We start from the raw sequence: 16,413 nt of genomic DNA, 5'->3' as shown, positions 1-16,413 counted from the left end.
TTATTAGCTCTTTCAATATCAAATTAAAAGGGATTCTATGTCACATAATGTATAAATTACTAATCTAATTAAGTTATGAATCTATGTAACTAACTCAGTGGCCGAGGGTAAAAATATGGAAAAAAAATTCTAAACGGTCCCTGACAATTACGTCGAAAGATAACGAGGCCTTTAAAAAAAAATCTAACCTGATTCCTGAGCCTTACTTTTATAAGACTAATTAACTCCAATGCTAAAAAAAGTCAACGTTATTTTTTTTTTGGCACAAGAACTAATCAATCTCTAAAAAAAAGATCAAAGACCGGATTGGTTGTTTTTTTTTGGACTTCGTAGTCATTTCGAGATAATTGTCAGAGATCAAGTGGGGTATTCACTCTAAAAATATTACTATGAACTAATTAATTTACGTTGACTTACTAATTAACTGATCACTTGGTCGTTTAAACAAGTATTTGAGTTTAAATTTCGCTGTGTACATACAACAACCATTAACTATTAGCTAAGAACAAATATTTAAATAAAATTTCAGTTCATATGACAAATTAGTTTTTGACATATATGTCAAATTAAAGCACCAAATAATAATCCACACATCATGATACATGTAAGTACTGAGATCTAACCATAGAGGATAGAAGTAAATAGACAATAATCATTAACCAAACACCTTCAAGGTGATTTGTTATATCTATGTAAAACAAAATTAGAGCTATGAATTTGTACCCAGCCCTAGGGCCAACCTTAATCCCTTTAAATAGCCCATAGTTCTACAATATTATAATAAACTAAGCCTGCCAAACTAGCGACAGGGGGATGTAGCTCAAATGGTAGAGCGCTCGCTTTGCATGCGAGAGGCACGGGGTTCGATCCCCCGCATCTCCAATTTTGATTTATTTTTTCTGATCCATTTTTCAGTTCTACATATGCAACATTAGTCCAACTAATCTGATATAACATACATGATTCATAGACAAATATAATAATGTTACAAATAATATATTTGTTATAGATATATAAGGTGCCAAAATAGGTCAGAGACTATACTTCATAACAAACAAAAATCTGCTGGCTTTGGAAATAGACCTCTCAAAATCAAAATGAGCAATTAGATAGATGATGAGACCAAGATTCTTCAATTCAGAAAATAATGCAATATGTTCACAGAATAATCCTGACTCTTGAATAGACCTCTCTGATCTCCCTCTTAAAACTGCTCTTTGCTCTTGTTAGCTTATTATATTAGTTTCTATCACTTTTCTTGGTTTTTCTTTACATCTAGGTGGAAACTCAGGTCGACTTCACGTGAAGTTGATATCTGAGAGCCGTTAGATGATTTGACTGATTTGACTAAATTTTTATTCAACGGCTCTCAGGTATCAATTTCACGTGAAATCAACTTCATCTGAGTTTTCACCTTACATCTATTATTATTGTTATTATTTTCACAGAAATTATTCCAAAGTTTAAATCCAAAGATGTAAAACTAAGTTAATCAACCCAACAACTAATTCTAGTACTTGCTGAAAAGCTTTTTACTCAAGCGTGACAAGTAATTAACATATATATATGGATGATACGAAATCCAATAAGGCAAAGCCAAATAGTACATATCATATTTCAACTTTCTTTCATCTCAATCCTAATTTGTGTAAGGAAAGTAGGCATGCAGAGAATATAATGCTAGCTAAAGAGAATGAGAATTTGCAAATCCTTGATAGCAGATTCCATAGAGAATAAGAATCTATATGAATACATACATTCATGTATATATAAACATTTTTGTTGTAATGTTGTGCACAACAATGTATGTCTTGAAATATTTCATGTCAGTGAAGCAAACCCGGAAAACTATCCTAACATCATCTGAGACAGTCTCTGGGGTTGACATTGGACAAGATTTGATGTTGTTTTCAAACTCTGTCAATGCATTTTGTCCATTCCAATTCAATCACATGCTACTGCATTTATACAGCTTTATATATATATATGCATTTCTTTGGTACCATGAAATTATTAAAATTACTTTTTTTCTCTCTCAATAAAACATCAAAATTAAATAATTAATTAGGCAAAGTATAATAATTAATAATAAGTTCTCTTCACAATATGCATGCAATTGGTTTTGAAAATTTGTGGTTAATGCAAAATGCACACAAATTTTTTCATGCATATTATTGAGGTGAAATGACAAGTTCACAGAGAAAGATGAACAATTCTTTATTTTTTTTTTAAAAAAAAAAAAAAAGAAAGAGATGGTAGTGACCATAATTTAAAATCTAGCCATCTTAGCTAGTGACCCCAGCCACTAGACTTCAAAATAACAGTATACTAAATTCCAAAGCTAGCTATTGTCTTTTTCTTCTTTTTTTTTTTTTTAAAAAAAAAAAAAAGAAAGAGATGGTAGTGACCATAATTTAAAATCTAGCCATCTTAGCTAGTGACCCCAGCCACTAGACTTCAAAATAACAGTATACTAAATTCCAAAGCTAGCTATTGTCTTTTTCTTCTTTTTTTTTTTTTTAAAAAAAAAAAAAAGAAGAAAAAGACAATAGCTAGCTTTGGAATTTAGTATACTGTTATTTTGAAGTCTAGTGGCTGGGGTCACTAGCTAAGATGGCTAGATTTTAAATTATGGTATTTTAATTAATAGTTTAGCTGATAATAGTACATTGTTTATCATTATCCTGCAAATTTTAATTTATTTATGCTATCACTATCACTAATAGATAATTCTCTATTATTAAAGAAACAGATAGGTTTAGAGTGAATACCCCATCCGGCCCCTAACAATTACCTCGAAAGGACAATGAGGCCTCCAAGAAAAAAAAAAATCCAATCCGGCCTTGATTTTTTTTTTTGGGACGGATTAGCTCCTATGCAAAAAAAACAATATTGACTCTTTTTTTGCACAAGAATTTCGTTGTCCTTTCGAGGTAATTGTCAGGAGTCGGATTAAGTTTTTTTTTTTGTCAAAAATCTCATTGTCTTTTGAGATAATTATCAGGGACTATTTTGGATTTTTCTCGTAGCTTTGAGATTAATGGTAGCATAATATACACAACACCACTGTGATAGTCAAAAAACCTTCACCCACCTTTTACACCTTTTTTTTTGGACCCAGCTTTATTCACTAATAAGAAATGGATCTATGGTATTTAAATCATTGGATTGAGGATCAAATCAGAAAAAGCTTTTGTCGTATCTTTACATGTTTGATGTCTTTAAAGTTTAATCCTATATAGTCTATACCAACCACCTTATAATTTGTGTAACTCTCTCTCTCTCACACACACACACACCCCCTCAGAGAGTTATTGCAATTGTATGCATAATATATATATACATTAATTAATAGACAATCAGAAATTCTTATATGAGTACAAGTGTTACAATTTATAAAAATATATAAATAATATGGATTATTAAACTTGTGTTCATTGAAGATTTTTGGTCATATCCTCCATAGAATTGAGTGTCATACTACCCCAAAGAATTCATGAACAGAATATAAGTTCTGATGAGGCTTCAGACTTGAGAATTGAATGAATGAAGCCTTAGCCAATGGCTATAGCCTATTTATTTAGAAATTGCTGCATTGTTACTAATGTGTCTGTTTCAGCAAAGAAAGAAACAAACAAGTTTTTCCCAAAATTCATTCAAAGAAAAACGCATGCCTTCCCAAGCTGACACAAATAGCCCTCTCTCTCTCTCTCTCTCTCTCTATTTGTTTTTTTGAAAGTCTCTTTGGCTATTGAGATAAGACAGAGAGAGAGAAAAAAAAAAAAGAGAAGANNNTCTCTCTCTCTCTCTCTCTCTCTCTCTCTCTCTCTCTCTCATCCTTCAAGGCTCACCTTTTCAAGTTCTTCATTCCATTCCCCCCATAACAAGGATTCTCTTTGCCATCCTCATCACTTCTCTCAAGAGATAGTACTAGATTCTACTTTCAAACTTTTTTGCTTCCCTCACATTATTCCTTTTAAAATGCCACACATTATTCTTGAGTGAAGAGTTAAAATATGAATAATGTCATGTTGTCTGCCTTAAATTTGCATGGAAATTTTAAGAAGACTAGTAGGGTATGATGGAATGATACTTTTTCTGTCATTATAGTTCTTCCCAAGCTTTTTACCTTTAAAAAGACTCCACTTCCACTCTTAGTGTCATCATTGCTTCTGAGTTGGTGGGGGTGCATCATGCCTTGCTTTTATGCTATTAGTTTTGTTTAATTTATACCCCCTTTTTTTCTTTTCTTTCTTTTCATAGGAATGTCTCTTTGCTTGAGCTTCTTCTACACCTCCTCTTTCATTTCATCTTTTTTCCTCTTTCAATTTTCTTACCATGATCACTTATGTGAAATTGTCTCTGTGTGAAGACAAAGATAAAAACAGTTAGATAGTTTAACATATTTAACTAAATTGTAACGATTTTTATTTATCATCTTCACATGAATATATAAGTAGTCACCTTCTCTTATTCTTTATTTGCCACCACTTTCTCACACTTGGAAAGTAAAAAACAGTAGAAAAATGAAGTTTTGCTAATTATTTAACTAATTGTGACAGATTATGTAAAAAATGAACTTTGAGTAATAATGATGGTTAAGGTGATTGTTAATATCAGTATATGTACATATATAAATCAGTTCTGATAATAACAAAGTTAACATCATGGATCAATCAACTGCCATCATTTAGATTAACACAATGCTAATAAGTGTCCAACTTTATTGCAACAGTTCTATACGTTACTACATCTTCATACATATTTTTACTCACCCTTTTCTAATCTGATATTCAAGCCTAAAGGGGGCTGTTTAGAACATGAAAAAAAGAAAAGGGAATCTCAAAGCCAAGTCATTGATATCTAGATTTCATTTCACTTTAAGCTTACTCCACAGAGGATTTACAACCGTACAAAAATTGATTGAAACTAAGTAGGGCTTCTACTTTTACATAGGCATTTACAACCAGAGTTATCCTACTAATTAGAAAAAGAAAAAAGAAGTTAAGCTAATCTTCACCATATCACCACATACATAAGATCATTGGTGGTGATAGACAACCCAAGAAAATGTTGATAAATTGTAACAAGCTGTCCCCCTTTGCAACCATTGATATCAAGGTGGTTGATCAGCCTCAAATGCTGTCAAACATAACTAATTAACTTGGTAGGGAACTTAAGCACATTCTTCGGGTTTCGCTCGCCAAGATCCTAAAGCAACAACTCTCAGTTACTTGTTTTCCAAGCGACCTTCTTTTCTACCTAGCAAATGGCTTGGAAATTTATCTTCTTGGTCTAAATTCAGTTGTTCCTCATGAACATCATTTCTAGTTCTAATTCTTAAAGGGTGGGCCTCTGTGTTGAACACCCATTCATCAAGAGAGATGACTGAAGGAGGAGAAAAGAGGAGATAGAGGTATTTGAGTGTTTCGGCGAGGAAGAAGCTCTGCATCATATCATCTTGGGCCCCCGTATTCACCTGAATATTTAGGCAAAGTTAGAAAGCAGTCACTCAAGGACTTTGTTATATGATCATTTTCTTTAAACAGAGAGGGAAATATACTAATCTAATCATCAAAGAAGGGGTTTGCAAAGTTCTTACATCTTTGAGTCCAACATATCCTGAAGCTATTCTAGAGTTCGATTCGAATGCTTCAAAAATATCCCAAGCCCATTCTCGGTATGTGTTGTTTCCAGTTAAACGCCAGAGGTAGAAGAGTGACTCAATTGTTTCTGGTCTTTGGATATTCCATGAAGTGCCAACAAGCATATCCTACAATTTTCTTTACTTTTAGCAGAACAACCTTGGAAATTTGGAGAACAAAATGTTAATGGAAGATTCAAACCTCTCCCTGGCGGAAGTAATAGTTCTCCCCAGCTAACTTAGTTGGTGTTAACTGGTAGAAATTGTAACACGTCCGTGCAAGCTGCAAAATTGAATTCAGTATAAGCCTGAAAGATAAGTAGCAATCGGAACCAACAAATACGAAGAATTAACACGAGAACTTCTCAGAAGAATTACCTCCTCGGCTAGAGACATGAACTTGCCTGCTTCTTCAGGGTCATAGCCAGAAGATCCCAGAGCAAGCATCCCAGGAACAAAACATGCTAATTCATCCATCTGAAATGAAGACAATGAGATTAGAGATTCTTTTCACAACATACACAGTTAAGGATGTATAAATAAATAGTACCTTGTCATAGACAGTATTTCCAAGCTTCTCAGTTATGTATGCAAAAGATGATGGTGTTGATCTCTTAATCAAGCTTTCAAGACCTTGCATTGATGTCTCCCACATTTCCCTGAATACCATTTGTTTGTGACAGGCAAAGTCAAATGCCTTATGACTCAGGAGAATTGGATCAACAAATTTGTGCCTCAACTTTCGAAAGAAAATTGACTTTCCAAGTTCAATACCTGTAGTATTTTACTGCTTCAGTCTTGTTTCCAAGAATCCATGCCTTGAGTAGATATTCATAGAAGCTGAAACACAAAAATTGGCAACCTTTTAAGTATGGTATTGTTTAATGTAGCTAACCTTATAACGAAACAAGACCAGATTTTTATTGTTTCTTAGATATTATCAGAGCCATCACCTGTCACCCATAGCACCAAATGTAATTGAACCAGTTGGGTTGATTCCAGTTTGTGGATTTATATATATGGGAAGCAACCCATCCGCAGGAAAAATTCTACGAAACCGTTCAATTACCTTCTCTGCCTGAAATATCAAAGTTCAGAAGACAAACTTCCACTTTCTTGCAGAAAATCAGAACATTCTCGTTATCGATAGATATGCTTATGCATGTAAAAAGGCAGCAGTACTTGGAACAAGTTCACCTCGATGAAGACACTTATAATGTTGACAATTATTGATTGTCAAAAATCTAAAATAAAGCAGGAGATTACCGTTTCCTGGTACTTAGGGTCATTTGTTCTTTGTGAGAGAGCAATAAATTCAAGCTGCTCTGAACCAGAATCTGCAAGAATACTGCTTCCCTAGTAACAGGAAACAAGTAATTAACAACATATTGTTAGATTTACAAGGAAAATAAAAGAACCTAACAGGTTCATTGAGCAACAATATGATTTCAAATAAAGGGCAGCCGGATGCTCAAGCATCACAAGTTAGGGTCTGAGAAGGCCACATCCAAAAGCTCTCCAAACAAAGATGCGAAAAGACTATCATCGACAACAATATTTTACCAGTAATGAGAAAACTTTATGATAAAAATCAGAGCTTCTAAATTTAGCAAGACATTAGCCATAGAAAAGTGAGTGAGTAAATGAATTGGAGTGCATATTAAGGAGCAAACATACCCGTGTCCACCTAGGATTAGTTGGTCTGCCATGTTCCAAGTTAATTCTATTATAGGGGATTCCTGAAGGTGTATCCCAAGCAGGTAATAGCCTCTCTGCAAGTTCTTTTGACTTTTCAAGGAAGACTTCTTCACCTGAGAGATCGTATGCACTAAGAAGGCCACCTAGAATTCTGAATACAACAAAAGATAATAGATAGATGAGAGAAGAATGGACCAGAATGCAAAATCTGCCACAATCAGCCAAATTTGCAATAATAATTAGGCTGGAGAGAAAGCACTAAAAAAAATTAAAAAAAAAAAAGATTGAACCTTCTAATTCAACCTTATGGTTGTCTCAAACACGCTCACTTCAACATTCTTCTTAAGATATAAAGATTTCTCAATCCACCTGTAAAATTATCATATTGCACTCTTAGAATTGTTGAACAAAAGAACAACAGCAACATATTAACATTAACTAACACACACAAATTGTAGGAACTCCTCTCTCCTTTGAAAACATATAAGAAAACACACACTTATAAACCAATTACATAGTTCGCTGCATTAAAGATAAGGTAACTCACTCTCTGGCTTTTTGGAACTCAGAATGAAGACCCATTATATATAATGTGTCAAGAGAATCTACTAAAGTTGCACCAAGTCCACCGAAACTGTCAACTCCGATCCTTGATATTGGCTGGGAGAGAGGAATAACAAACAACTGAGTTGCACGCAAGAGCCAAAATATGAGCAAACACTATAAACAAAACGTTCAGATTTACATGAGGAAGACCATTCCAAACTAGAGTTAAGAATGAATATGAAGGACATGCTATGTTGCAGTTTTTCATCTCTGTTCTGGATAAAACTCAGTTTGACTTCTACATAGCAATTACTCATTAACTTGTGTGGTAAAACATAAGACAACTCATCTACCTTATGCAAAAGGAGGGAACAAGCAATGCAAGTGATAGACCTATGAAGAGATAGATTAACTATTACCAAACTAAAAATATTATGCAAAAACCTTAAGTTCATCCGTGCCCCATGCATACTTTTCATAAGATGACCATGCATGAAGCATAGCATCTTTTACTTTCTGTCTCCGTTTTTCACAAATAGAATCATCGTCCTCAGCAGAGGTGCTCTTGGTGTGAATACTAGTTTCTGTTTCATGTTTTTGGATGCTTTCAGTTTCAGCAGAGGTTTTCATATGGTCATGTATAGCTTCCAGCTGCAATTTCAAATAACTTAAACTAAGCCAACATTGCCATTGAAAGGGAAAAAATTTTAACTTCTAAAGTAAAAGAAAATAAAATAAAGCAATCCTTTGGAGAGTCACAATATGCAGATCTTACCGCACTTCGCAAGTTGGCAACCTCTTCTTGTAATCTCAAAATTTCCTCCTGAACAGAAAAAGGAAATAAAACAAGACATTCACTTGAACAATGCCACATGTAAAACATGATCAACACATGGTACTTCAACAATGATGGGAAACACACACTCGTTTCAAAACATAAGGTATGAGATGAAGCATGCATACTACTATGGAGTAATAATCCATCTTTATTAACTTGGAACTTTTTCTATAGATTCTCAGAACAACAATTGACAGCAATCAAATGCCTGAAGATAAAGAAATCAGCTTTCTCTTTTTCCCATTACTTTTCCAATCCCTTAGCTTGAAGCATGCCAAGACTGACTATGTACTCAGCATTACTTTAATATCTTCAAATAAATGGTTTATGACTACATAGCCTAGAATTTAGACATTTTGTCCACCCCCATTATATATTTTACATAAAAAGTTAAACTTTAAAGCTCCAAAACCAGAAAACACATGTGCCATGAAGGTGAAACAAAGGAAAAGAGGGAAATTAAATGAAAATGAAGGAACCTGATGGTCCCTGTTGAGTGATTGACGGTCATAGAAAATCCAAGTGACAGAGACGCAGAGGAGAATGAGCAAAGCGAGTCTCTTTGGCCTCTTTCCGTAGTACCTTGGCTGAAAAAACCGCCATCTCCGCCGCAATGTGGTCGACGACGATGACGATCCTGATGCTGATGAATACGATGATGACGACGATTTCTTCCCCATTATGAATGAATCATGGAAAGGTTTTTGGATTGAAGGGAGCCCAAGGATTATTCTGACGGAGCATTAATTATCGGAACGAAGGAATTTAGCTTTTATTTTGTTTCTGCCTCGTAAAGTTTGTATCTTCTCTTCACATTACACAATACGCACTAACCAACGTATGGAGGTTAACGAAAGTCTCCATTTTTGGGAAAACTTAAGCTTGCTATTTACGTAAATCAATCACCATCTATAATCATCTCCTCAAAATTATACTTATTTATTATTCAATAGTATCTATAACCAAATCTTGTCATGTTTTACGCTAATTTATAATACATAGTTTAAATTATTTTTGGAGAATTCACTCCTAATAACTCAGTATAAAAAAAGGTTTTACTTTGTATTTATTTTATTATTTTTTTATTTTTTACTATATCTCCTAATTTAGAATCGGAAATATTTGGTAACAAAAAAAAATTAGCCAAAAACAGTCATAACTTATTTTATATAGTATTTATTAATTGTTGTGACAATTAATGAATGCTAAATAAGGTAAGTTCTGTCTGTATTTTTTCTCTCCTTAGCATTACCCCCATTTCGAGCTGCACGTGGATCGAATCGGATTGGATATGGCCAAAATTTCGATCCGATCCGATCCGCACTAGAATCATCGGATCGGATCGGATCCAATGTCCGTAATTTTTAAGGTTGGATCCGATCCGATCTGATCCGCACATTTTCGGATTGGATCGAATATCGGATATCGGATATATCCGCAAAACACAAAAATATTTTTAAAAGCTTATTTTTATTAAAAAAATATCAATGAAATTCATTTTTTCTATTCTTTTAAATATGTTTACTCTTAAAATAATATTAAACATACTTTTCTTAAATAATAAATTAAAATAATACAACATATATGATAATTATTAGTTGAAATAAAACATAAAAAGAATATTTATTTATTTATTTCTTTATTTTTACGGATACGCGGATATGCGGATACCAACACAAAATCCACAATCCGATCCGTTTAGTGTGCGGATCCGATCCGATCCGATCCAAAAGCCTTGCGGATCGGATCCATATCCACATTTTTTAGAACGGATTCGGATAAATACCACGGATATGCAGATTGGATCTGATCCATTAACACTCCTAACCCCATAAAAATTAGGTTAAAGACTTCAAAGATTAAAACTCCTTTATCAAATGGACAAAAATGGCACAATGCTTTTTTTTTTTTTTTTTTTTGGTGCACATGCTTTTATATTTTTTGAAACCAAAAACAGGGTCAATGGATTTAGTTTTCATGCAAAACATTTTTTTTCAGGTACAGTAAAGGGACCAAGGCCCAAGAAAAGAGACAAAACAAACAAAGAAAACAAACACACAGCACTACAAGTGGTTACTCTACAGCACCACTTCTACATTACGGAATGTACCTTTCCCATTCACATCATCATCTAATAGGTTTTTTATTAGTTTTTCTTTCTGGAGGCACATGCACTCCGAGGCGCGGATAGGGTTGGTAAATGGATAGGATAAGGTAATGTTTGGATTCTATCCTAATTCTATTCGGATCTTAAAGTTTTAAATTCTCTCTTATTTAATTTTATTAGTAGAAAAATAAAATTTTTTTAAACAAACAATAAAATTTAAAATATAAAATCTAATTATTTTAAATTTTATATATATTAATAAAAAATAAAAAATTAAGTTTAAATTAAAATTAAAAATAATAAAATTTTAAAGAAATTCAACATAAAATTATAAATAATATGATCATTAATTAATTTAGTGGTTATTTCAAGTATTTATAAAAAGAATATTATGAGTTCATCACTTACTTTTTTCACTATATATATATTAGGAGTGCGGGTAGAACAGGGTAGAGTAGAGTATATATTGTCAGCCCCTAGGCGTGGCTGAGTTGTTATATTTGCGTATCCCACATATTTTAGACATAGATATTTATTGATATTCGTCTCATATGCGTGTTTTTTGTGCCTAAACTATATCTTAATAAAAATAAAAAAATTTTCAAACACATTTAAACACATCTAAATCAGCATTAATTTATTTTTTAAAGTATATATTATATCATTATTTTTACTAAAATATCATTATAATTTATTTAAAAAATATTTTATATATATATATATATATAGTAATTTCATATCTTATAAGATTTTAAATTTATGCGTTTGGATGTTTCATATAGTATCATATCCTATTACAATATCCATTCATCATAACGGCTCATTTTTATTGATATGGAAGCAGGTTGCGTGTCATCCCTCGATATGGCATGATGGGGTTCCATACCAATCTGTGGGGCAGCCTTTTTTCTGGTGTCAGGTGGAGGAAGTCGGACCCTGCGACATGTTTGTTTTTCACATTTGGCCAAACAAATCGTTAGGTCCGATTTGAGGAAGAGGAAAATTCGAATGAGCTGAGATTGGAACTCGGACCGTCCGAGTTGCATGCGTAGAAAATTTTTATGAACTGGAGACACGAAATCGGATGGTACGATTAGTTAATTTAAGTAATTTTTTGAACGAAGTATACCTAATCGGAGGGTACGATTAGTGTGTTAAAATATTTTGTTTTGAATGAAGTAGAACTAATCGGAGGGTACGATTAGTATATTTAAATAATTTTTTGAAGTGGAACTAATCGGAGGGTCCGAGTTGTTGGTCACTCTAAACAAAAGTGTGTGAATGCTGGTGAGGATCCTACTCGCGTCTTCTTCTTCTTCAACGGTTCTTTCTTTCGTCTGGTTTTTGTTCCCTGTTTCTTCGTTGCAATAGACAATAGGTACAGATCTACTTCTTAAATTTTGTTGAGTTTCTTTAGGTGATTAAGAGTAATGAGTGACAGAGTTTTATTGAAGGTGTATTATTTTGGTCAGATTTTGTTACAAACACCTGAAGGAGTGAGATTTGTTTGTGAAAATCCATTAGATGTTGTGATTCCCTTCACAATCTCATTTGAAGAGCTTAAAGGTTTGATTTGTGAAAAGATTCAGTCTGAGAGGGCAAGAAGAATAGCCTGTATTCTGTATAGATACCTTGTACAAGTGTTTGGTGGATTCGTCCAGTTTCAAACCAAATATGTAACCGACGAGGCGAGCATGCAAGAGATGTTTTCAATGTATATTGAAAATCGTAGTCAACTCGCGTTCATCGAGTTGTATGTTGAGTTCGAGCAATCTGAGGCCGACCGGAATATTCTACAGGAAGATTACAACAGTGACAGCGAAGAAGATTTCGAAAGCAACTACGAAGTTGTTGGTGCAGATGGAGATGAAGATCAAGGTGACGGAGCTGTGGCTCCGGATGTCTCAGATGTGGCAAATGCATTGGCAAACGAAGTTCCGTTTGAGGAGCCATCATTTATGCGAGTTTTGGATTTGGAAGCCATGCATGTTCCGGAATTTCCAGATTATACGAATGCAGGTACGTAATTGTCTATATTTATAAAATGTTCCAGATTATGCATGTGTTCGCATGTTGTGCCAACCAGCGGCTGGATTGGCAACTGTATGTGCACGATGTCTATAAGATGGACCAAGTTCGGCGTGTGTACCGAGCAAGGTTTAGGCCACTAGGTAATCCGAGTACATAGCCTGCTTACAATGGACCTCGATTCATACCGAATCCATACCTGAGACGCGTGACAAAAGGTCGGCCCAGAATGACGCGCTTCTTGAATGAAATGGACATGCGTATGCTACGTCGGCCTAGACGATGTACGCTTTGTGGAACAGAGGGACACAGCCGTAGCAGATGCCGTCAGACCGGCCGTGCAAACCCCGGCGGCGATACTCACTAGGTTCACATTCTAACGGGGTTACACATATGTAGCAATTCTTAATATGACATGAGATGACCATCTTTGTAGACAAATCTAGTATTATTCTCCACTTTTTAACATTAAATAATATGACATCAACTGAATTGGAACATGACCAATTCCATGTAGCTTTATAAAGATTAACAATATAGTATTATTCTCCACCTGTGATATTATATTATATGAAATCAACTGCCGTTCGTAGTAATACATTCGAAATTTTGATACACTAATGGATAGTCCAGGACCTGAATAGATAAATAAGGTCATTAACCATAAAATATTAGCAACATACAAAGTATTGTTACAACAGTCCAGGTAAATAATACATACTGTCTGACACATATAAGTTATTCTAAACATGATCCACATCACTACTGTACAAATATATTTATTACACCACAACTACTTTCTCATTGCCCACTTCACGTCCTTAACAAAGTTTTTGCACTTTTTAGCGGCCTTTTTGAACACGGACGGAGTGTAGCGATTAGCGCTACGACGTGGCGGATCAGTCCTCAGATTGTAACCTTTGCCTTTGTCATCCGGAGTGTCACATTGACCTGCATACAATTTAATAAATAGAATTATATTTATGCTTGTACATAATCAAAACAATACAGATACCACATATGTTTTAATCAAATAAGAGGATGATACAATTTATGAACACAAAATAAGTCACTAATAAAGGATGTAAAGCAAAATACACAATCATATTACCATCATTACGCGATTCTTCATCCTCATCGAACTCCTCTATATCGTCCTCCTCTTCACCATCCTCGTCATCCGGTTCATCTACTAGATATGCATTGGTGTCCTCGCCGAGTGTGTTATCATCTTCTTGAACAGGTACCATGGATACACGGTTAGGATTCTGACTGTTAAGAACTCCACGCCCACCTTCACTTCTACTGGAGTCAACAGACACGAATCCTCCAGAAGCAACCGAGGAGGTATGGCCTGGAAGCCTTGCATCCAATGAATATCTACCTGCCATGAAATCAGGCTGACTGTGATATTGAGACTGTGCAGCATCTGCAGCCATGAACCCAAGCAATTGGCTAAAGGAACCTCCTTCTCCTGTTTCATACTGTGGCATACCCCAATATTGTTGCTGCATTGGAAATGACGGGGTGAACTGTGTCTGAGGTACATACTGGCCCGAGGAATGAGGTTGCTCTTGTGGAATCGGATTGGGAGGCATTGGTTGCGGCGATAGCCGCTCCTGTTCCTCATTGTCATCATCCGCATCCTGACTACCCTCTTCCATATCGTCATTACCCTGGTCCATGTCCTCATTACCCTCATCCATATCATCATTAACCTCATCCATATCCTGATTACCCTCATCATTCTCTTCTGCTACAAGGTTTGACAAGTACAAGCGGTTCCCAAATTTTGATCGGTACCAGTACATATAAGACTCCAATGGATACTGTGAGGGCATCGGAACCTCAGAAAGAACATGGTTATACCTGTTTGTCCAATACATGACCCAGGATGAATGAGTTGGTGTCGTGACCCAGTTAAGATTCTTAGGACCAGTTAGGACTTCTCCATGCGCCTTGTCCAGATTCTGCTCCTGGTTAGGTAATCCCTGAACGAAACTGAATTGTCGCCTAATCCTATCGGTGGCATGCCATTCAATGCATTCGAATGACACCAACGGAACTGTTGCGCTCCAGACAACCGACTGCATGTAGATTTCAGGAGGAATTATATTCGGATCCACGCGATCCACAGAATAAGCAGCCCACACAAACTGCCAATCATGAATGAAAGTCTTATTACAACCACTTTCACACTTACAATACCAATGCTTCATCATATTTAGCTAAACACTAAAGCCGAAAGTAATACATAATTAAAGCAAACCAACCTGGCCTTCCTGAAGTTCATCAAAGGCCTTCCTGAAGTGATCTAGCTTCATATATCTATATCGTCGGTCACCCCGCTCCCAGTTACGCCACCTAATATGATATATTTATTAAGTGCAACTGAATTCTTATTATCAAGAAACAGATACATTGTAACATGTTATTACCTGTTTGCTAGGGGAAAACTGCGGGGTTCCCTGGGAAGCGGAGACAGATAAGGCAGTCGGAGCCAAGCCCATGTGAGCAGGAGTGTGAGGGGACCATCGATTTCCTTGCAGTTGAAGCGAGATGCCCGGCATAATGCCCTGTAGAGGTGTGCTAAGCAGGCTGATCCCCAGCTGTACTGTACAATACTACCAAAATCACGTAGCAATGGTAGAAACTTCCAGTGGACACCTGCCCCAAATTTATCCCCAAATAAGATTATCCCGATCAGCAACATAATGTGGCACTTCACATATCTACGTATACTTATCTCATCAGTCAACTGTAAATTTTCTTTTAAATCGCGCAGCCACGTCAGTTTTATGCAGCATCCTCTACACTGTTCCTTAGACGGTGCAACTCCAAATTGATCCAAACACTCAGCCTGCAAAGCTTCGGTACTACTCATTGTCATCCCCGTCACTGGAAGACCATCCGTCGGAAGACCAAGAATTAAAGTCACGTCTTCAAGAGTTACGGCACATTCACCAATGGGAAGATGAAAAGTATGAGTATCTGGGTGCCACCGTTCGATAAGAGCATTTACAAGTACTTTCTGGCACTGTACTACACCAATCTGACTTGCATGATAAAACCCAGTAACTCGTAAATACTCCTTGACCCTATCGTCGTACCGATCAGGAAGAAGTGGATGGTTACACGTCAACATTCTTAATTTTTGCGGAAAAAAAATAACAAATTATTAGTCAAATAATTAACCAATACTAACTTACTGCTGGGCGACAAAAAATTTTTAAGTGGAACAAATCATTAACAAAATTTGCACAAGTAACCCAACAATGAATACATATTAGTTGATTCCACACAACATTCATAAATTATTCGGCTAGGTCAAAGTGAAACAAACATGTACAAGACATATTTCACTAATCCTGGACATTTCACAAAGCTAACTATTAATAACATTAACTAATAAATACATTCCTCATCAATTCTCAAGAATATGACAACAACAACAACACATGCTGGTTATTTTTTTATTCCAAATAGATTCCAACTTTTATAATATAAAACATTATAATTTGTATTCTTTAACTATCTAATAATTATTATTAA

General features: G+C 35.2%; 1 protein-coding gene and 1 non-coding gene across 2 annotated transcripts; one reads left to right on the top strand and one right to left on the bottom strand.

Moving 5' to 3' along the window:
* TRNAA-UGC lies at positions 810-882 on the top strand. Its single transcript has one exon. It is a non-coding gene; the product is annotated as a tRNA-Ala (tRNA).
* On the bottom strand, positions 4,658-9,625 carry LOC107620509 (mannosyl-oligosaccharide 1,2-alpha-mannosidase MNS2-like). The gene is made up of 14 exons (XM_016322659.2): positions 9,206-9,625; positions 8,664-8,711; positions 8,333-8,539; positions 7,890-8,002; positions 7,646-7,711; positions 7,322-7,493; positions 6,911-7,000; positions 6,598-6,722; positions 6,419-6,484; positions 6,195-6,303; positions 6,023-6,121; positions 5,847-5,927; positions 5,603-5,773; positions 4,658-5,479 (listed from the first exon to the last, which is right to left on the bottom strand). Exons 1-14 carry the CDS (start codon positions 9,404-9,406, stop codon positions 5,231-5,233), a joined length of 1,797 nt encoding a protein of 598 aa, XP_016178145.1. The 5' UTR covers positions 9,407-9,625; the 3' UTR covers positions 4,658-5,230.

This window comes from Arachis ipaensis, chromosome B01 (genome assembly GCF_000816755.2).
Source record: "Arachis ipaensis cultivar K30076 chromosome B01, Araip1.1, whole genome shotgun sequence".
NCBI lineage: Eukaryota > Viridiplantae > Streptophyta > Magnoliopsida > Fabales > Fabaceae > Arachis > Arachis ipaensis.
This window is presented reverse-complemented; position numbering and strand designations above follow the sequence as displayed.

What these genes read in the sequence shown, in the direction of transcription:
- LOC107620509 (XM_016322659.2), bottom strand. Translation starts at nt 9,406, where the DNA reads ATGGGGAAGAAATCGTCGTCATCATCGTATTCATCAGCATCAGGATCG. An exon ending in TTTGGTGCTATGGGTGACAG is followed by an intron (nt 6,485 to 6,597) that starts GTGATGGCTCTG and finishes TTTGTGTTTCAG; the next exon opens with CTTCTATGAATATCTACTCA. An exon ending in GATATGTTGGACTCAAAGAT is followed by an intron (nt 5,480 to 5,602) that starts GTAAGAACTTTG and finishes CTAAATATTCAG; the next exon opens with GTGAATACGGGGGCCCAAGA.